Source organism: Opisthocomus hoazin, chromosome 2 (assembly GCF_030867145.1).
Source record: "Opisthocomus hoazin isolate bOpiHoa1 chromosome 2, bOpiHoa1.hap1, whole genome shotgun sequence".
Taxonomy (NCBI): Eukaryota; Metazoa; Chordata; class Aves; order Opisthocomiformes; family Opisthocomidae; genus Opisthocomus; species Opisthocomus hoazin.
The window spans coordinates 61646744-61669842 of NC_134415.1; the positions used below are offsets into that span (position 1 = coordinate 61646744).

General features: G+C 41.8%; 1 protein-coding gene across 8 annotated transcripts in view; it reads left to right on the plus strand.

Moving 5' to 3' along the window:
- ARID1B (AT-rich interaction domain 1B) overlaps positions 1-23099 on the plus strand; it is a 330840-nt gene that overhangs the window by 277644 nt on the left and 30097 nt on the right. For 5 of the 8 annotated variants that reach the window (XM_075413854.1, XM_075413849.1, XM_075413851.1 and 2 more), the window contains 3 exons: positions 8558-8703; positions 16279-16388; positions 17150-17308. In XM_075413854.1, coding sequence (XP_075269969.1) covers positions 8558-8703; positions 16279-16388; positions 17150-17308 — 415 coding nt within the window. The remainder of the gene's footprint in view (positions 1-8557; positions 8704-16278; positions 16389-17149; positions 17309-23099) is intronic. The other 3 variants (XM_075413856.1, XM_075413852.1, XM_075413853.1) reach the window with 1 other exon arrangement.

Below are 23099 nucleotides of genomic sequence, written 5' to 3' on the forward strand. Positions count from 1 at the left end.
ATCCCTACAGTATTTCACTAAATATCCCTCATGTTTTTCAGTTGCACACCTTTATATCGTTAGGATCAAATGAAGTTAAGGATTTATTTTTCTGCAAGCTTGTGCTATGTTTTCCTCAATGTATTCAACTACTTTGTTATTCTTCTCGCCATATTTTAGACCATTATTAATGTTGGATCTCTTCCTCAGTATTTGTTATCTGTAAAATGGGATAGGGCAATTTATTCTGATTGCAGCGTGCATTCAGCAGCACGAATCTTTTGTAGCTGTGTTGTTATTAGCATCAATACTCAGGAATTACACGTCTCTTGCGTTGCTCTTCCAGTGTTTGTTGTGGTGTGACGCTCTTTTGTTTTATTGAGCTTTGAATGACTACCAATAATGTAGCCTGTCGGGCAGATGTTTTCACTGGAAAAACGGTTAATGTGATGACAATAACATGTAAGCAAACAGTAAGGTTTTGGGGCTGCTTTTCTGAAGGGCTGGGCATTGAATCAGCCTGGTAGCAACAAGTAATTTTTAAGTTGCTTCTCCCTCCTTGATTGTTTCTTAGTGAAATCTAAGTAATGGTGAGGATGCTAATGGCACAAGTATTTGTGTAATCAGAAGAAAAAGAATATATTTAGAAAGGCTCTTTCTGTTATTCTTCCAAAATGTGTCTTACACAGTAATTTTTAGGTCAGTCAGACGAAGACAACAACAGTGTGCTCAGCTAGACTGCAGTGGATTACAAGGTGATGTGCTCTATCACATAATTATGATGCTAGAAAATTATTCCCCATTTTAGCATTGCCATTTAGGCCTGGGGAGAATGGTTTGATGTTGGTTATGTGTGCCTGATGTCAGCAGACACACACACACATGCGACACACACGCACTCTGGTACAAATCAGGATGCTTTTTCGTTTATGTTTCCTAGTGTTTCGTCAGTGCGTTTCAGAACTTTGGCCTCCTCTTTTTGCACATGCACACACACCCAAGTATAAAATTTTATTTTTCCTTCTAATCTGGAAAATGGAAAAAAATCTGCTGGCAGACCCAACACCTGTCACATCACCAGCTTTCGTGGTTGCTTTTATAGAACTTCATTACTGTGAGTGGTGAGCTTCCGCACTGAACAGAGGAGGAAATGTAAATCCAGGTTAGGACACTTAGAGTAGCAGCTAACGGGAGAGGGGTACTTAGCTCTCAGATATGGTGATGTTAAATTTGTTTGTTTTATTTACATGGGAACTGCTTTAATGCCATTTTATAGCTGCTAAAGCTGATATTCAGATTTCGTGTGTCTTGGCCTTTGCTAACCACGCTGCTGCACCAGTGAACTTCCAGACAGAGAAAGTAAGCGCGGTTGGGATTTATTTTCCCTTGCTCTCTTCTCCCTCTTCCAGTTCTCCCATATCCCCTGACAACAGAAATGGTTTCACTTCTCCAAGGAAAACCATAATGTAGCAAGAAGGAAGATCTGTAACAAGAGAGCGTATATGTCTGCATGCACGTGTTTGTGTGTAAATTCTCCAAGGAGAAAGCATTCACGAGTCTCACTCCTGAATTACTCTCATTATAATAACCCATTTGGTGTCAAAGTATGACAGATTATAAGCGCTTAAGGCTAGTCCCAGCTCAAGACAGATTTAAATAAAGTACTTCTGGTTATTGTGCAGGTCAGTGTGTTTAAATAACAACCCCCCAAATCATACTTTGACATTTAAAAGAGAGAGGAAATATTGTCATGCTGCAGACCTGGCACAGATAAGCACAGGGCAATTTGGTCAGTATACTGTGATTTGTGAGCGCAGCCTAACACAGTCATTTTCACTGTTTGTAATCAAGTAGCCACCTTAGCAGTGTGTCAGCATTAAAAAAAAAAATGTTCCTTTTAAAATGTTTACACAAATTACTCCCCTGAGGTGCTGCAATGCATTCGCTGCAAAACTGATGTAGGTTAAAGACCCGGAGTAGGAATGGCAAACTTCCATGAGTTTGTGGGCCTTTTTTTTTTTTCCCACCAGCCGGTTGCTCAGACGTCCAGGTCACGGTAACAGGATAATTTTTTGGTCCGGTGCCTAGGGCAGGAGAACTGGGAGAAATCCCTACGTTACCTGGGTGCTGTGGGAAGTGTCAAGAGGCACAGTGCAGAGGTGCCCAAACAATAATCGGTGCAAGGCCACCGGGACGTGTGAGGTGTGACTCGGTGGCAGCTCTTCCCTGCGTGGGCTGCGTGCCGCATCCCGGCTCCCGTCCCTGCAGCGCTGCTCCCTCGGCATCGCCCGGCTGTGCCGCACCACTGGGCTGGGGCTCGCCCAGCTTGTGGCCAGGGTGGACGCCTCGGAGCCTGGACCTGCCTGATGGCAGAGCGCACGACCGGAGGAGCTGCAGGAGGGCACATCCCTGGCAGCACTCTGCTTTTGAGGCTCCCCTGGGAATCCCTCCCTTCCTTCGGGCAGATCTGACTGAGAGGCCCCGCATTCGTGCTGGAGGCACCTTCCCTGTGTTCACCCTGGGAGCAGCGGCTCTCTGAATGTTCCTCTCTGCTCCTCCTCCTGCATCTCTGTTTCATCTCCCTTCTGCGGAGCACCCGTCATCCTCCTGGGCCTAGAAACCTTCGACACCTAGTGAGGATGCTCCCAACCCTTGCTGCTTTTTCTCTATTTCCGTCTATTCTTCCCTCCATTTCCATCTTTTCTGCCTCGAACTCTGCTCACCTCCAACCCTTCTAGACCCTCCCCCCTCTGAACCCTTCTGCTGTTCCCTATACATTTCTGTGCTCGACTCGCCCCTGTGCTCAGGCTGCCACAGGGCTCATTACAGAAGCTGGATCATTTTTTCTGACTGCGTGAAGGGCTTTGCTCCAGTGTTACAGGTTCAGATCGAGAGGAGAGCACAGAGTGTCGGATGCATGCCAGAAGATCCACGGCAAGTTGTAGAACTGGATCCCCCTGCATACACAAAAGCCTGAGCTTTGACTTGTTTCCATACAAAAAGTTGCGTCTTTGTTTTTTGTGCTGCTTCAGCATAATCCACTTCTATTGTTGTCCATAGCTAAACCACACCTGCCTCTGAACTCAGTTTTGCAATTACTTCAAATTTGTTCAAATCTGAGGAAGAAGACAGTAAAAACCTTCATCAGATGGCAGCACTGAGGAGGTACTAAATGACATACCAGCAAGTATTAAACACAAGGGATGCAGAGTGACTTCTGTGTAGCAGCCGGAGACAACACACTCACTAACCTATGAGTGATTTCGGGTCTAATTAAAGGAAGACATCTCAGTAGAAGAGACACTGCTCAGCAGCTGTGATCACTCCTGTGCTCTTTTGTATTGTCGGTGCTCTTCTTTCTTACAGTTTCTTTGTTCTGCTTTTTAACGATGACCAGATCTCGCATGTCATCTCCTCTCTTTAAATACATGGACTTCTGGATTAGCTCAGAAGACACAATTAGATATGATGCTACTTGTTTTGCAGAGAAAAGAGATTAAGTGCGGATTAAGCTTTGGGTAGATTGCAAATGAAGGAAAACAAAAGACCAGAACAGGACCTTCTTAAAAGGGAATGTTTGACCAGTTATATTTTGGACCCAGTAGTACACCAGACTAACAACAGCACAATGAAGCTGACAGTCTAGGATCATAGGGTCACTCAGGCTGGAAGGAACCTCAAGATGTCTCTGGTCCCACCTCCTCCTCAACAGGGTCAGTTTAGAGCTCAGGGCTTTATCCAGTGGGGTCTTGAAAACCTCCAAGGACAGAAGCTGCCCAACCTCTCTGGACCACCAGATGCAGTGCCTGACTGTTTTCGCTGGGAAAAGGGTTTCCTTACATCCAGTCTGGACTTCTCGTGTTTTAACTCTTGCCTGTTGTGTCTGATCCTCCCACCATGCCCCACTGGGAAGAGCGCGACTTCATCTTCTTGCCAGCGTCCTTTTAGGTACTGGAGGCTGCTGTTAGGTTCCTCTCCAGAGCTGCCTCTGCCCCATGCTGAGGCAAAGCCCTCATCCTGCAGACCCTCCAGGGCGAGTGCTCAAGCCCTGACCATCTAAGGGGCCTTCTGCTAAACTCACTCCAGTTTCTCATCATCTTTCCTTTCCTGGGGGGTCCAAAACCAGATACAACACTCTAGATGGAGTCTAATGAGTGCCGAGTAAGGAAGGGGTGATCAGTTCCCTCCATCTTCCGGCTGTGCCCCTGGTCACGCAGCCCGGGGTGTTGCTGGCCCTCCCTGCTGCCAGGGCACTCTGCTGGCTCAGGCTCCCTCCCTGTCTGCCAGGATGCGCCGGGGCTTCACTGCAAAGCTGCTCCCGCATGTCGAGCCCCAGCCAGCTCTGCCGCAGGGGGCTCATCCTTCCCAAGTGCAGGTCCTTGCACTTGTCCTTGTTGACTGCCATAAGGTTCCTGCCAGCACATTCCTCCAGCCTGTCTAGGTCCCCCTTGGGTGGCAGCCCTTTCCTCAAGCAGGACAGCTGAGTCTGGCATTATGTGAGTGCTGAGAATTACTAAATTGTCAACAGAGTAAATAAAGTACAAAAAGCAAGCAGATTCTCCCCCCCCTTCCCACTTTTAAACTCATCCATTTGTTGAGTGCTTGGAGAACTGCTTGCAGCAGTAGAGCAGAAAAAAGAAATTTGTTGGTTTAAGTATGGTGCTTAAGTTGATAGCATAATCCTGCATTTGTATTAGCCCAGCTGCTTTTTCTTCTTAACAGGGAAAAATATGTGATCTGGGATCATGGTATTGGAGGAGTTAGAGCTGGAAAATACCTGACAGGTCATCTAGGTCATACGTAACACAGGATTTCTCTGACCAGTACGTTTTCTAATGCGTTGTCTGTGTGCAGAACTGTCAAGTACTGGGGTTTCCTTCACTCTCTTGGCAGGTAGCTGCATCTCACCGTGAAGACATTTTTTGTTATACTCAACATAAATGTTTCTTTTCTTAATGTCTTCCTATTATTCCTCATTATTACTTATGTCATCCTTAAGCAATCCAGCCTTTGGTTTGTGTGGTAAATATTGCAAAATCGTAGACTTGACTGGGTTGCTTCTGCTATAGAATTCAGCCGGTCAGTTGAATTTTTGCCATTAGATGTCACTACGTGTACAGCAGACTATTTTTAAAAGACTTGATTTTTATTTCCCAGAAAAATGGAGGAGGGAATTGGGAAATGTAGGAGAGAGTCTGGTAGTACTCTCTGAGACAACTACTTCTTAAATAGTGTGTTGGATATGCCTTTACTAAAAGCAGCACAGAAGGAAACATAAGATTTTTGACTTAACTCCAACTACCAACAGATGATGCTGTGACCTTAAGCATATATAAATATGTTTAGCAGCTGCTGTGTAACATATTTATAAGTGTTTAGTGACCTGGAGGTTAATCAAAATGAGTTTGGTGATCTCAGCTCAGTTCTTAATGGACTCCACTTCATATTATAGCACTGATGCAGCACAATTTGTCACAGTCGGCAGTCTTTACTCAAAGGAGACCCACTGTGGAGTGAGAATTAAAGGCTGAAGTAATACCTGATTATTTCTCCCTAAAGAAACTTTACATTCCGAGCCCTCCTAGAGCAGAACAATATGCGGAGGAGCTCTGTACTGCGTGCTGCACCCAATCTCAGGATAAGAGAACGTTTGCTCTTGGGGGATGTCGCCTTTCAGTGTTACTGCATTAGCTCGCGCCTGCTGCGGTCGGTGCTTTGATAGAGACCGGGGAGGGACAGGGTTCTGCCAGGGATGGTGCGGAGTCTTTGCACTTGCCAGGCTCTTTCCAGAGAATGAGAGCTGTGTCAGTTCCAAGCTTGGCATTACATGGGAGGATGAAAGGGGAAGGTATTGCCTGGCCAGATTAAATTTCGGAATTAGGTTCTGCCATTCAGGTCTTTCTGAGTACAGAAGCAATTCTTTCAGACTTTGGCTGTTTTCATGCTCTCCCAGCCAAAGCTAGTATATTCCTTTTATTTAATTTCCACCCTCCGTCTAAACTGGAAATAGTTTCCTACTTTTTGATTTAAAGCTGTTGTACAGCAGTGCGCTTTCATGAACTACAATTGAGATTGATGTCCTAGTGGGTAGCATGAAATAGGTTGTACCTCAATTTGAGACAGCGAACTGCCCCACAGCTTAGAAGATATACATGCTACAGGAAGTAATAGTATTGAAATATTAGTAGGTTAGGACCAATTTCAGCTTTACTGTGAGGTGCATATCTCCTGTGTATTTTTAAACCAAAAGAAGGGCATTAGAGAGATAGATACCTGTAGAGACTTCTGTCTTTTCCAGAATCCCAGCCCTCCTCCATAAAAGAGCCTTTCAAAATCTGTTACTTCTTTTTTAAATTGTAAAAATGCACTTGCACACTTTCTTCATCTTCACTAGTAACTTTACTCAGTAACCGAAAGGACCTTGCTTATCCAGCATAGAAATAATATTTCAGTTAACTGCATATGTTGAAATACAGCGATTTTCTGCTAAAAAAATGGGGGGTGGGGGTCTTTAAGATACAGTATTTACATAAGAAAAACTTGATTATGTGGCTGAAATCTTTTAAAGTTGTTGCCAAATGCTCCTGCTCTTCTCTTCTCCCTTTGTAATTTTCCCTTGGAGCATGGCACCACTGTGCATTTTTAATCTTTTCCCTCCACTACTCATTGCAAGCTTCATCAGGGAAATGACATTGTATGGCAGTTGTCTCCTTCATATCAAAAGAAAGCCTTTGCCTCTTTGCAAGAGTGAAGAAAAGTTTGTCTTCAGAGAGCAAAGGACAAAACTGACTTGGAAAAAGATGCTTTATTTAGATAACACGTTCTCTTTCCCTTTGAAGAAATTCACAATGTGTCAAGAAAAATTAGGCCAAATAGTGCTTTAATGGTCTTCCTCCTGTACCTCCTAAAAAAGAAATCCTTTTCTACCAGTTGCGTTAAGAATCTGCCATGAGTTTGGGGAAGACAAGAAGCCGCTGAAGTTATTCAGAGTTGTTGGTTTGGGAGTTGTCTTTTTGTTTGAATACTGAATGATAATGAAAAGTAGAATTTATACCAAAACTCCATCTTTCTACAAGGACATGCAGCTTTCCCTGCCTGTAGGATAAAATCAAAGGCTTTGTTTTTCGTGAGGAAAAAAAAAGCAGACAGGTACCAAAGCTATGTAAAGGGGTGGTTGCTTACTTTCTTGTCTCCTTTATTTGGAAAAACAGCATAAATTTGCAGGGGGTTCATTGAAGAAGCAGCTCTGAGTTTTCTGTTTTCCTATGTAGGCTATGAATATACAAGTAAGTATATTTTTGCATGTGATTTATTTAGACATATGATTTTATATGCATAAATCTATATCTATATACAGATAACATGTGCAGTCTTCAACTATACCAAGAAAAGGTACATAATTGTATTATGGATTAAAAGAATAAGAAGTTATTTTTGAAGTTGGATCAAGCATTACGTTGGGTTATTCTGCTTACTTAGATTGGATTATTTTCTTCCTTGTGGCTCAGTTTAACAATCGAATTTGCTAAGTCAAGTACAAAGTGTACTTAGATACTTTTTAGGATTTAAGAGTAGATAAGATTTAACCTTCAAAAATATTTGGTCTGAAGATGATCACATCTGAAGATGTGGAGAGGTAGCTAAGGGCTTCGTTCAGGGCAGTTTTTCAGACAGACTTGAGTCTCAGTAATGAAAGCATTATACGATTAATTTTCAAAACCAGAGTAGTTCTGCTGAGGTTTCCTGTTTCAACAAGATGTAGAATGTACGTGTTTTTTTGAAAGATTGGACGTAGGTGGCATGTGCAACAAAATGAACATTTTGTTCAGTGCTGCAGTCACATCTATGGTCACTTTAATGGTGTTTGCTAAATGACTATGACTTTGGGCCCAAGATCAATACTGGAAATGGGAACATCTGTTGTGTTATTAAAATAAAAAAAAGCTGTTTTGAAGAACAGAAGCGGGAAGTTACGTGTATAGGATTTCACTGGGAGTTGTGAGAATGCCATTTTTGATCATGAGTTATGCTCAGGATAAATGCTGACGTGCAATTGGATGTCTTCTTTGCACCCTGGGGTTGGAAGTGCTTTGCAGGAAGCGAGGGGCGCATGGTAACATCGGATACAGGCATCTGAAACAGATTCCATGGTACCCATTTTTCTTCTGGTCATTTCACTGTTTTTTAAGCTACAGCAGGCAAGGATTTCTGTTACATGGTCAAAGCCGCAATTCACTGGAATTTTTTCATGCCAACCCTAGCTGCTGATTTTGACTTCTGATCACATTGCTGTCTACTCGTAGGATAAATAATACGAGTTGTATTTTTCTGCTGATTGGTTGTGACGTGTGAAGACACTGTGTACATCTCTTGAAATTTGTGTTCAGTCCTATTCTGTCTCAGCTACACGGTAACTAATTCAAGACTAATAGCTCCCCATGTAGGTAAAATGAACTAATTGCGTGCCTTCTCCTTAGCTATTTGCAAACAATAGGAAATGTACTCTGTGACAAACCACAGCATCTTCAGCAGTGAGGTACGTGATGAGACATCGTGTGTGTGCTTTTTCTTCTCGCAGGCAAGGCAATTTTCCTGCCATGAATCAGAGCGGCATCATGGGATCCAGCTCCCCCTACACTCAGCCGATGAACAACAGCTCTGGCTTGATGAACCCGCAGGCTCCTCCTTACAGCATGACACCTAACATGGTGAACAGTTCAACAGGTAATGGGGGGGAATCTTTCGTCAGTGGCCTTCCCCCGTCAGTCTGCGTAACGGTGCCAGCCCTGGGCTGGTGGCAGAGGGAGAGCCTTCTTCATTCAGTTCACCCCTGTTGGATAGTTTGGGGTGATTGGAAACTAGGCTAAGGTATTCACATTTTTTTTACAGTAACTCATACATTTTTCATTAAGACCTTTTGCACAGCATGTAGATGGGTACAATGTTTTGAACAGTTCCAGCAACACTCGGACCCAATTCGACGTAGGTGTTGACTAGCGAGTATATGTATATTTGTGTGTGCATGTGTCTGCAGGAGAGGGAAGGAGAAAAACCTCATCTTTTAAGAGGCTGCTGTTGCTTTTCAATGTCTTACTTCCTGAGATTGCAATTTCAGATATTTAATGTGGCACTGGTTTAAAAAAAAGATACACACCTGCTCTGACTTGAAGATGCTGTAAGTTGAGCACTTGAAATAATTACTCTGTTCTGAAAACATAGGCTATACGTACTGTTTCCAAAATTCATGTAACTGTATATAGGGCTTCTTCATTTACTTACTTAAATATCAGTATATGAAATGTAATCATAGCTTCCTTTTGCAAAAAAAAAAGCATATTCAATGTAGCTGCTGGATTTATCCTTCGTATCATGACTTGTGAATTTGGAATTATTTGCAGCTTTGTGTGTGACTATGAAGACAGGTGAATGTAATTCTGTGCAAATGTGCTTTATAGTCCACATTCAGCTTGAACTCCTAACAATTATCCTCCATCAGGGTAATACTTCAGTAAAGATCAATTCTTTGATTGGGGTGCGTTTGGATGGAGTTTCAGTGACCCTGAAGTGGATCCTCCAAAAGACTTATTCCAGTCATGGAGTTTCTGTGCATGCTTTACTGATTGCATTAGCCCTGCTTGAAATGTTGGGGGGGTTGACGTTTTCCTGAAAGCTTGATATGTTGTGCTAAGGTGATTTGATTTTGTTTCTCAGTGGGCTTTGTGTCTAGTTTTGTTTATTTCTTTAGAGATGCCTTACTACTTAAACTGTGTCTTACCAAGAGCCTGTGTTTCAGTATCTTCCTCTCTGCTCTACTTAGCTTGTTTCGTTCCTTCATCCTTTGTCTCCTGCCCTGTCCTTCCTCCCTGTTCATTGTGTACGTCCCTGCTTCCTGGGCAGAAAATGGCCACTGCGAGGTTCTAGCGTCTGGTATGTCCAGAGGTTTTCTCTCCTCTGCATGGGAGCTCCTGAGACACTTAACAGTGTCTTATTTTTCAAGAATATTATGTTACTTTTTGGTTAGCAGAAGAAACAGAAAGGAAGCTGTTAATCAGTAAGATTTTTTAACAAAGAAAATAAAATAAAAGGAAAGAAGAGAAAACCAAAACGAAAAGGTTTTGCCAGTGCTGGCTGGGAAGCCATTGGTTAGTCCAGACAGCACACTTCGCTGTCTGGATGAAGAGGGAAAGCTGCTGAAAAGACCATTAGATAATAGCTTGCTTTTCCCTCACCAGAGCTGTCCCAGGTAATATTATGTTTTGTTTGTGTAGTTATGTGTTTTGTCTGGCTTGCTGAAATAAAATTACTTCTGAGCATTGAAACTGTGCTATAAATTCTGTTTTGCTATTAGCAGAAGTAATTTTTCCCCCTTTTCCTTTGGCCCCCAGAGCTGCAAAAATAACCAACAGCAAACAGATGGCAGAGTGCCCTGCCTAAGAAGATTTATGTATTCCTAAGGAATAACCAGTTTAAAGGAAGATTCACAGAGGTTTTTTTGTTCAGATAATTCAGCCATTCGTTATTTCATACAGTGGAAATCTGTTCAATGCAAGGCCATTTATCCTAGCAGTCTTTTGTATGGGGTAGTCATACTCTTTTTATTGTGTTATGCATTCTGAAATATTGGATTTTTAATAATTTAAACATTTATCAGGGTTTTTTTCTGCCAGTGCATTTGCTAGGTTTTCTTTTGTTCCAGTTTTATTAATTCAAAGATTACCCAATGGAAAGTAAGTAGGAGATGAACTGGAGGAATTCAGTGCACCTCTTTTCCTCTGTGTGTGAGCAGACGTGCATCGAGATTGCACTATATTGCTTTACGGGCCGGCCTCCGAGAGCACACAGGTGCTGTTGGTACAAGGGGAACAAAAAGAGAAAATGAGGTGTGAATGTACTGCTGGGGGCACGAGCAGTGGGAATGCTGCTTTCCCCCTCTCCTGCCTCGTCCGCCTGCTTGGGTCAAAGAAACGAAGGGCTGAGCTGAAAACAAGTGTACGTAGAGCACTTAAAATGGCAATGTCTTGAGCTGGGGGAGCACTTGAGGGTCAGCTCTGGCCCCGCGTTTGAGGAGGCGGAGAGCTTGCAGGTGATGCCTGCTTACGGGCTGGAAAATGGCATTTTCTGTGACCCAAAGGCCACTTCAGCTATCTGGCTCTCAGTCCGCCTTCCCTCTAGTGTAAAGTCACACATCTGTCGGATAAACCAGGGTTCAGTCCCTGTGTTGGGCCAAAACCAAGTGCAACTGAGTGGCTGCTGACAGAGTCAAGCGTGGGCATTAGTGAACTTGCTCACGTGCACTGAGCACGAACAAGTGTGGTTTCAGTTAGAGGCCAATGAAAAAGTAAGGTAAGCAATAGGGAGAAGGGGGCTTCTTGGTTGTCTGGGTTTTGGAGAGTGCAGTTGTGCTGCATGTTTTGAGGGAGAAAGGTAGGTTTTGGTTATATACATTTTAATCAAATGCACTTTTACATTTTGCTCTCTAAAGTAGAGGGAGATTGCTGATGCTGTTTGGAATTGTTTTCGTATGGTTTTGGAGCTTCAGTACAGCTAAGTATAACACTGGTTTTGCCGCACATTTTTGTTAGTATTTATAACTCCTTATTACCAGTTGATCCTTTTTATTCTTTAGGTATTTTAATGTCACAACTGAAAGGAAAATCATGTTGCAGTTCTGCATCCTGGTACTTTGACTGTGGATCAAACGACAGATTGCCAGCTTCTGCTGGTGTAAGAGCAGTTTAGGAACACAGAAATTACGAGATCAAAGCAGATAGATTCTCTGACAGAGTATCCCATCCATAACAATACCAACAGCTTCAAGAAGAAGTGCCAGAATCCCTTCACAATTATGGAACAAACTGTTCAGCAAAATTGTATCACCTCCACTGTCCTTTTGTTATATGAGTTCACATTTCGCATATGTGTTTTAGATTTATTTTCCCCTATTTTTTAAATTCAGGCTTTAAAAATATGTATAATAAAAGGAAACTTACAAACCCCAACATAAATAAAATAATAATTTCATGCTGTGAGCCCTGTTAATTCTAGTGAAAATTATCTTTAAAAATAAGTAATATGGAGTTTGGATCTCACAGATTTGTGTATTGTGCTTGCACAGAAACTGGCACTCATAATCTTTGCTACCTCTGGAGGTGAAAAAAACAATAAAAAGGCATTAATCTCCTTACTGCCACAAAAATCCTTTCCTAATTTCACTACCTCTGTGCTACTGAAACCTCCCATTTTCTGGATATGATTATTCCCCACAAATTTTTAACATTGCAATACTTTACATAAAACATGAAGTTCTAGGAAAAGTTATTTGCACGAAACGAGTTAAAAGGATGCTCTTTAAAACAACCTTAAAATAGATACAACAGTTACCTTTTCATATATATTATACGTCTTTGTATTTATTTGGATGAACCTGTGACAGAGAAAGCAGTGATATTTATGAATGTGAAGCCTTTTTTAGAAATCTTGATTGGTTTTCTCTGTTTTACACGTTGGTTACATTTTTATTTTTGTGAAAAATGGAAACCTCCATTTATAGTGCTGTTTTTTTGCTCTAATGCGTGTTTTCATACGAGCTATTGTATAATGCATGTTTAAGTAAACTTTCTGGAGGGCATCAGCAGTTGGTAACAGCTGAAGTATCCCATCACCTATACTCCAAACAGGCGGTGACCGTAATCCAATAGTCATTGCGTGACTGTGAATCAAGCCAGCTCCTGGCATAGAGATGCCCATGTCCCCAACCATGTGCCCTTGGCATCCCTTGGACGAGACCTGGTAGGCAGAAAGGAGGTGTGGCACCGAGGTCCTTGGCGGCCCACTCACCCCTTTCAGATGAGGTGCCCAGGCACCCTGGGCTGTGCATCTCTGCAGATGGGGACAGTCATTTGTGGTAGGACATTAGGCAGTGCCGTGGTCCCTCTTCCATTTTTCCTGTGGGCATAAAAGCAGTGGGGATCCTCTTGCCAACTCCACATGAGTCACATACTCACTGCTATTTCTTTTTCTTCTTTTTCTTTTTTTGGAGGGAGAGTGCTAGGGCTGGAAGGGAGGAAGAATGTCTTTCGAAGGATGTAATACTCTGTTTTGTAGAGTGTGACTTGTTATTGCACTAGCAATAAAGAGAAAAACAATGTTTGTGTATTGCTGCTCCTACAGTATTTCATCATCTTCTGGGACTGATAGAGCAGCCTTTAGCAAAAAAGAATACTTTGCTGCAGTTTTACTCATGTCAATATCTGCCTTTGAGTACATTAAATTCAGCGTGGAATAGTTAATTCAGGACCTTGACCCATACTTGCTTTTTGAAATCATTCTAGCTCTTAAATTCTTACAATAAGCCAGAGGCTAGTACTTGAAACCTATTCACAGTACGCTACAACACTTTTTGAGTCAAGATTTCCCTGTTATCCTCCTCTCTAAAATGTTTTATCCTTTGGTCTGCACTTCACACGCAGAATTATTAGCACCTGTGTAGAAAGAGACAATGTCTTATTTTAGCAGTTTCGTGACAATAACAGTATTTCACTGCTCAGAAAGGGTCAAAACAATGCTCTCGCTGTACCACTTTGCTAAAGAAAGTGGAGGAATGTCTGCTTGCAAATCGCTGGAGAGTACGTTTGCAAGAAGTTACGAAACAGCATTTCGACAGTGGATTCAAAAGTAGCTGCAGAAACATCTTAGGTGAAAGCTGCAGGGAAACCAGAGAACCTTGAAGTTTGCTGGTAAAATCCTTGCAGTTTTCCTCTCGTAGATAGAAAGAAAGGATATAGATGAAGTAAACAGTTTAGAACAAAAAGTGAAACAGCATTTGGGAAACTTTATTACATTTTTCATAATTATCTCCAACTCTTGATAGTTATATTTGCGTTTGCCAACATGAAATATTCCAAAGCCAAAAGAAGTCAGTATTTTGTCATTCCTTAACATGATTAATGCAGTCAGAATATGTGTGGTAATTTGCAGACTAGAGTTACTTGCCATTTGCATGAGGTGTTAACTTAAACCGCCCTGGAAAGTGATTTTATGAAGGAAATCTGATGGAAACAGGACTACCAGGAGTGGGCACAATTATTATATTCTTTGTAACACAAATACGATGTGCCAACCCAGATGACAGTGAGATATCAGCAGATTATTTAGGCATGCAGAAGCCTGGTGAAGAAGCGTGATTGTTAACTTTGCTTTGTTTTGACCTCTCTAAAATTGCTTTAGAGGGGAAGGGTCGTCTTTGGTTGCTTTGAAACTGAAACTAAGACTTCTTTTTTAGCGCTTTCGCAGTATGAAATGTGTTAACTGTTAAAATGGATTTTGTATAACAGTTCTGCATCCCAGTTTGAAACCAGACCGTGGCATACATTTGACCATTTTGTACATATATTTTTTAAAAATCTCTAAAAGAAAAATAATTTTTTTTAAAACTGTGGAATTCAAAACTAAAATGTGTTAGGTTGCCATCCTTCACTTCGTGATGGTCACAAGCTGCCCCAGCTCCTCAGAGTCTAAGGGCAAAAGGCATACAAATCAAATGCTTAGTGGATGCTGGCTTCCCAGTATCATATTGCTTGGCTGTTTTGTTGAGGTTTCACACACATACATAAAAATAACAGCATTTTTAGCTGATCCCAATAGATTTTTCTCTGCAGCTGCATCACTTGAAAAAGGCTTTTTGTTCCAGTCCTTGAAGTCCTAAGTATTGCAAGTACTTTTTTTTTTTTTAAATCTCAATTATGATTTATGTGTTGTGATGACTTTAAGGGCTTGATTGGACTACAAATGTGCTTTGAAAAAACAAGAAAATGCACCCATGAAAAACATCAGCAGTTCAAAGCTGAATATTGAGCGTACAGTTGTAAACTGACATGGCACATGGCTGGGTAGGTTTTTTTGGCAGACCTGTAGTCTCAACCTGCAGTGATGCTAAAGATATTAGCAAATTAGCACTGCAAAGCTTGCCAGCGTATTCGCCAGAGTCCTGCTCATGCTCTCACTGCTGTAATTAAAACTAATTATTTTATAAAACATAGTAATACATGAATATGTGCAATAATCATTTTGTAGTGGGCAATCTGTGAAGTATTTTTAAAGCTTCTTTTCCCCCTCCTCTCTTTGGCTTGCTGTGCAGTGTGCCTGCTGCCTAGCGCGAGCCAGCATTGTCATTTTGCAGAGAAGCACGCTGGTCTGGTAATGATCAGAATTTATTTTTTTTTTAACAGTGATGCTTTGCTGATTCTTAGAGGATGTAAGTTTGGGATATGTATTTTTTCCTTTTTATTGCCTTGTAGGTTATTGTGTCCTCTGTTTTTCTTACTTCGGATCCTTCTTTGAAAGAAGGACATGGGGGGGGAGGGCGGGGAAAGGTCGAGGAAGGGAAGATAATCCAGTCTTTTGTAAGTGCTGTGCACGTGGGTTTCTGCAGGGAAAGAATCACCTGGTGTCTTGCTGTTGTTCTTTGGTTATTTGCATTGATTCAGTGTCGTGGCACCGCCTAACATCTGATCTGCCCGGTATTTTCTGTCTACTTATGTGAATGTTTCTCCTTGCATCTTTCTAGAAATCCAGGAACCCAGCAGCTTTGCAGCAGTAATACGATACTTAGCACTTGCATCTTCAAATAAAAAAAAACCTTAAACTCCTCGCACCCCTGGGAAGCAACTGCAGGCCATTAGCACAGAAAGAGATTTGTGCGTTCGCTATAGTCCCACCTCATTTTGACAGGAGGGAAGAAGTTGAGTGCCGGTCCTCCAACAGAGTGGAGTTTACAGCTTGTAATGCTGTAGTTAAGGCTCACAGTGGCTGAGCCATTCACACTGAAGTCAGTAGGGGCAGGAATTATCTGCTGGACACCAACCTTAATACAGACGTGATTAGGAAATTCAGCCGTTTTCTCAGATTCAACATTGCAGGCAAAATACACGTCATTTCGCTTACATTTGCATGTTGCTACGGGGAGGGTGCAGTAGTTACTAAAACAGACCGTGGTTCTGTTAAAATGTAGTGATCCAATATGGAGACAGTTGAAGACCACCAGTAGTGAGAAGAATGAATTTTGCTTTGTAAAGTGGTGGTGGTTGCTGTTGCATGGTGCTTATATTCTTGCCTCGTTCGTTCTCTTTTATTTCCTCACTTCAACTGCAGAGGTTTCCAGGTTTCCGGACACAAGGGTAACAGGACAGAGGTGGGATGACCTCTGCTTCACGCGGCACCGCAGTCTTGCAGCAGGGAGCGTGTTTTTTCCTACAGAGCCAAACCTAGTCATGTTTAACTGTTTCTCCTGTTTTCGATCAGCACCTATGGGTCTTGCAGATATGATGACACCCGGTGAGTCCAAACTACCCCTTCCTCTCAAAGCGGACGGCAAGGAAGAAGGACCCGCCCAGCCCGAGAGCAAGTCAAAGGTATTTACCGCCTCCGCACGTGGCGTTGGTTCGGCCCGCAGGAGTCTGCTGTGTTGTCCTTCATCTTCTGGTTTTGGCCTACCCACTTCTGTTCTGTCCTGCATGCCTTTCCATTCACGTGCAATCTCTTTGTTTGTTTCTTTTCTTTTGGTTTTTCTTTTTTTCTTTTTTCTTTTCTTTTTTCCTTCATTGTGTGGATCTGAAAGTTACTAGTTCTTACGGCATTTTAACTTGCGGGGGCAAAGCAACCCAAGCCAAAAGTTGCGTGGGGATTCGGCTGTGCCAGGCGGGTGGGAAGGAAGGGTCTTGCCGGGTTTCGATACTTGCAGCCATTTTTCTCTGCCTTCAGTTATAGCTTCCTGTTTTGGCCGCCTCAGCAGCAGCAACATACTTTAATATTTTGCTTTCCTGCCTTATTTGATAAAATAAGGTGAACAGCTTGTTTTTTTTCTTTCTTTCATAAGGGGAAACCCATGCTTAGCATTCCATGTGAGCTTGAAATAAGCATGGTGGCTTAGCGACTTTAGCCAAGCATCCAGCAAACTTTCCAAATTATACTAATGAACAATGTTGTTTTAATACCTTTTATATATATATATAAATATATTTATATATGTGTGTGTTTTCTGTATGTGTCTCTCTGTTTATATATATTTTATATATAAAAATTGGTCAGTCTGTTAAACTGGATGTATTTTTTTTGTTTTTAATAAAGTTTGCCCTGCCTTTGTCATATTTTTTTTTTTATTCCTCTACCACAGGATAGCTACAGCTCTCAGGGTATTTCTCAGCCCCCAACCCCAGGCAACCTGCCAGTCCCTTCCCCAATGTCCCCAAGCTCTGCTAGCATCTCCTCATTTCATGGAGATGAAAGTGATAGCATTAGCAGCCCAGGCTGGCCAAAGACTCCATCAAGCCCTGTAAGTGGCTCTGGTTTTTTTGGTTTTTGTTTATTTTTTTGTAATTAATTATATTTAATGCTTGCTTGTTTGTTTTGTAAATTCCTTTCCTTCATTATTTATCCACTAAACAGTTTTCTTTCTTTATAACACTGGGGTACAAATTCTGCTCTCGGACACATGACTGTAAGTTCCACTGCCTGGCTTCAGTGGGGCCTGAGCATGCTTATCCAAGGGCAAAATTTGTCCCTACAGTACTTTGAAATAAGAAAGAGTAAAATTGCGTGCATCATGCAAGTGTGCTGTCTGGTAATACAGCAGTTGTTGTGAAGAAAACATCCTTCCTGTAATGCATCAGCTTCCAAGCATGCCGACTGTGTTGTTAAGGACAATTCCGTTTCTGTTCCTGGGCCCAAACTCCTTCACACAACTGACTTCACTCTGGTTGCTGCACTTGTCTTTACTAGGATTATTTAGGTAAAACAACAAAACAAAACAAAACAAAAACAAGAGATCTTCTCCCCTATTGAAACTAAGATCTGTCAAAGTTTGAATTGTAGACTCAGCACCATGAAAAAGCTGCCACGTATACTTTTGGAACATCTTTAGTTTTGAATGATGTGTTTGGAAATACAATCATTAGGTTATCGGGGCACAGTCTAAAACAAAATTCTTTCTGATTTGCTTCATTCAGTTATTTTGAAATAACCTAGATTGTGGGTAGGGAAAAAAAAATTATACGTGCAAGTTTTTAGTAAAATATTATTTAGATTAATAAAGTTTAGTCATTCTCATACAGGTTGTAAAGAAAAACCTGAGAGAGGTCTGTGGAGCTAAAAATAAAGTTCATCATTTGTATATCTATTTATATATACACATAGAAAATCTAGATATGTATCTAGAAAAGAGAATAGAGATATAAGCAGATATGGCCTATGGGGAGCAAATGTCCACTTGGTCATTTTTGCTTGTTTTTTTTCAATTAGAAAAATATATGTTGTTCCTCTTTTTTTTCTTTTTACCAAAAGTCGTAATGATCATAATTTCTCTGTAGAAAAATACTGCGGTGTATTTTTGTCAGGAATATGAAGGGTTTTTTCCTGATGTTAATGTGCACTTAAAATAGCAATAATTCTTTGATAACAACTTAATTTTCACAACGTGATATGTTGAAGATTATGTCTCAGGACAAACATACGGAGGCCAATTGGAGTGAACAAGGTCTCCCCATCCAAAAAACCAGCCATCTGGGGCAGCACAGCATGAAATGCACCACATTAATGTTTTGATGTTTATTTGGCAGTGACTTTGAGTCTCAGAAGGCAGCTGGTGTTGCTCGTTCCCACAAAGTCTCATCTTTGCTTAACAGCATTTCTGTAGAGGGTGGTACCAACAACGGTGTTAGTTTTCTCTGTAGCGATGTTTTGGGTATTGCTTGTTTGGGCGGTTTTCTGGAGGGAAGCAAGAGAGTTCTTGCACAGGCAGTCTAACAGATCGAGTTCTTCCTCTCCAAGGCTACCGAATGGTAATGCGTTCCTGAGCTCATTGCGTAAACCGCGTAACAAATCCTAGAGTCATTGTGAACATGCATGGAGTTTTTTCCGTGTAAATATGACAAAGCGTAGTGTTGGGAAGAATAGATGGAGGAAGTTTGTGCTTTCGGTTTCTGCTTGCGGTTTCTGCTGAGTGTCCTTCCGTCCTTCCGTCCAAATGCTGCTGCATCTTAACTTCAGTTAGCTTCTTGGTGCACAGATGTGGATAAAGACAGTGCTTTGGAACAATAGAAAAATAAGTGCTATAAATTAGCTGATCACTTTTTGCCTGTGAAGGCCAGTGTATTGGATAACCTCATCGACTTCAACAGCAGGCTGGGACGATTGATTGCAGGCATTTCCTTACACTTGAAAACAGCCTGAAATTGTTCATTGAATCCCAAAGCCGCTTCATGTGCTACAACTTCTCCATTCCAGCAGAGGATAAAAGCAAGAGTGAGTGGTCTGTAATTCACTTCACAGTATCCCTGTGATCCTGCTATGTGGATCTTCTCTTTCAGCGGTTTTATATGGAAGTGAGGCATGAGAAGGTGTGGAGAAGGAATTGTTGGACACTATGTTTTAAGGACGCTTCGGGTACATAGATAGAAGAACACTTCTGCTATGCTAATTTTGCAGGTCATGGGCATCCCCAGCAGTGGCAAGGTGGCTTGAAAATTCTTTAAAAGAAAATTTGCAAGTGTGGGTGTGAACTATGCAGGGTTCACTGCAGCATGAATAAAGTAGCAGGTTACAAAAATCCCGTAAAATGCTGTTCGCTATCCATAGGTACATGTGAACGTGACCGTGACTACACTTGAATGGTACTGTGTCTCCATGGTGCTAGCTGTGAGGGGTCTGCAGAGCCCTTCAGGAGTAAATCTTGACAGAGGATTGCGTCCTTCAAAAGCCTCTGCCAGAAACTGGACTTTGGCAGTTTTTGCTGCCTGTGTATGCACGCTCTGTAGTAAAGTAGGTCTAGGTAGTAAGTGTAATATTGGCAAATTCTTTACCAAACTGGGAGATGTAAACGGTAGATAGTTTTATAAATAGAACTGCTTAGAGACGTGTACAGAAACAACGACCGACTGCTTTAATATCAAAAGAACTCCTACAGAAATTTGTGTTGCTCTGAAGGATTCTGCAGACTCACCATACAAGAGTTTGTGTATAACACAGTTTTAATGGGTGATAGGTGTATTGAAAATAAAGTATGGGGTTTGTCAAATTTAATATGAGAATTGGCTTTGGTGTCCACATATTTAGATGTGGGGTTTTTTTAAGTCACCCATTTAAACATGGCCAGCCATGTCGTGGAGAAGACCGCTGCAGATTGAGGGCAGAGTAGGATACAACTAAAGCGGTAAAGGTATGTGCCACAGGCTTGGACCAGCATTCTTTTATCACCAAAATTATCAACAAACTTAACAGAAGAAAAGCTCATGATCTGTATTCTTCCAGCCTTGCCTGGTACATGCTCATTTTAGTTAACAATCTGCTAATGGGATTGTTTTGTAATAAACTCTTATTTTCTGAGGGTTAACTTTTAGCTATAGGCAAATTTAAGGTTTCAAGCTGAACCTGCCCATGTGGAACTGAAGTTTGTTTGTGTGTAGACTAGCTTGCACACATCTGTCATTTTTATATGTTTACTTTTATAAAAATAGAGAAGAGAAAAAGATCTTTACTCTTGAGGAATAGCATTCTTCCTTCCAGTGCATTCTTCTAAAGTTAACGTTTCATTTTAGAAGAAAATTGGACCCATTTTACAAAGCATGACAACCTGAAAGCTCGCACAGTAAGAAACAGTTCTTACCTTCTGTAAGCTGTGAAAAGTTTTCCTATTATACTGTCGTTTTAGAGCCTGCTGCCACACTGCTGAAAAGCATCATTTGAGACGTATAGTAGAAAAACCCAGAATGAAAAATTCTTAACTGGTTTCCGATCTGCTCTGAATTTGATTTGAAAAAAGAGAATCTTACTGTATATAAATGAAAATGTATTAACTGATAAATCTGAAAATTCTTAATTGTGAACTGCCATAAAAGTGAAATAGAAACTTTTTTGTTGCCTCATATCTTAGAATATAAGCATCTAAAAAATTTTCTGGGTAAAAGTTGAAATTTCCCACCTTCGTCTTCATGAGAGTTCTGTGGCATCATACGTGTCAGACTAAAATTAATGCTGATGAGCAGCAGCAGAACTTTGTTCTTACTGCAGTTGTTAGTGGGGTAGCTCCAGCTTATTTAGCTGTTCAAGCCTGTGTGATCATATATCTTTCTCATTACAAAATCAGATTAGTAGCAACATGACTCGCCTACTTCCCTCTTTCCACCCACCCCTCAAAAAAATCTTTGACTGAGTATATTTGTTGAAAAGAGTTAAACTGATTTTCTTAAACACCCAGCTACATGGCAAGTGATGCTTCAAGTAAACTGGTTGCCATGACAGAATCAGTTTGTGCTTTCATTGCATAATCTACAGGACTCATGTCAAAGTACTTTCCTGCCAGCCACTTAGTATTGGTAAAACAAGTTCAGCCTTGACTCTGACTTCAGTAGGAGTCGGAACACAGCTGAATCTGGCTCAAGTAAATTCAGGAGTGCACCTTGTTTCTAAGTAAGAAAGGTAATAATATCTGTCTGTAGGAAAGACTACTGTGAAGAAGTTACAATAGTGGGAAGCAAGGCAGAAAACTTTACAGGAGGCTGTTTATTTAATTAAAATGAATATCCATTCACTGGAAAGAACAGCGGTGGCTCATGGAACTGCTGGGTCACCCCCCTTGGCTTCACGTCTCTTTTCTCCTGGCTCTCCTCCAGCGTTGCCAAGTTTCAGCTAATGGCTGGAGGGAGATACACAGCCTGTCATATTTTCCAGGCTAACATACAAGATGAATGGTGGCAGTGCTTTTAAAATCATTGGCAGTTGGATGCTACCCCACTGCATCTTTCATGGTGTTGAGTGCCAGTCCGCACCGGCGCGATGTGGGGACGTGGACAAAGTGGATGGTTCTGTGGCATCTGTGAGGTACCGCTGGGGTCTTCTTTAGAAATGTTCAACTAGAACTAAGGTCCTGTTTACTTCAGAATAGTGCTGTCTGCTGTTCAAAGTGAGGAAAAGGCAAAGGAGGGAAAGAGTGATTGACTAGATGAATTTAAAGAAGAATTTTAAGAAGTGTCTACTGCAATCAACAACCAAGTTGAGGATTTTACTGAACAAACATGAAGGATATGTTTCCATTCACGTATATGGCTCCTGTCCCGAAGCTTTGTAGCAATCTTTTTCTCTTGTTGAATCTGAACCACTCCCATCTTCCACTGCTGAGCAAATCACTTCACCTTCTGCAAGCAGCAAGGTCTTCCTGCAGCAGCAGCAGCAGCCACTGCTCTCTGGCGTCGGACCAGAGGCAGCTCGGATGGGGTGCAGCCCGTCCACACATGGCACAGAGCCCAGCTCACAGGGTTGCATTGCACAGAAAAGGTGCAGTGAGAAAGTACACCTTGCGCAGCAGCCTCAGTGCTTTCTGCCGTCTCCACATAGGGGAGAAAAGGGCATCAAGGTAACGTGAGCTTTCATTCCCTGTAAAGGCCAAATAGCAGCAGGAAAATGGGTTCACTCCTGCACTTCCGCCACATGAGAAAAAATTTGGCTGTTTCTGCCTTTTTCGTGTTTCCTGGTGGCGGTTCAGCTCTGATCGCTGTGCATCCCTGCTTTTCCCCAGGTCAGAATACACATTCTCTTTGCAAGGTAGGACGTGCGAGATGGCTGTCTTCTGCCCTCTTTCAAGGGAGGAGGATATTTTTATTAAGTCTCTTTTCTTTCAACTAGTGGCTATTCATAGGCGTTACTGGCTCAGGAAGCTACTTGGAGGTTCTCAAAGAGCATTGCCAACAGGCTCCTTGTACTGCAGACGCTCTCGCTCATCTTGCTTGTTGGTCAGCGGTGGTGTGAAGGGGTAGTAAAGCATAACCATTTGCCACTCTAGAGAGAGTACCACTCCTCGGTGTACTACTTTTGTGCAACTCCTCTTCTGGAGAAACACTTTCAGGTTTTCTAACCCCTTTTTGGGGGCAAAGGGGAGAGGGTTGATTTGGTTTGGTTTCAGGATTATGCAAACTTGTGTGGGACAAACTTGTTTTCAATTTTACCCAAATTATTGCTTACAAAGCACTTTGAGATAAGTGGATGAGAAGCACTATGTGAGAGCTAGCTCTTCTTAGATGACATGAGGCAACATCAGAAACTTGCCTTCTGGGTTCCAAAGTTCTGATCAGTGA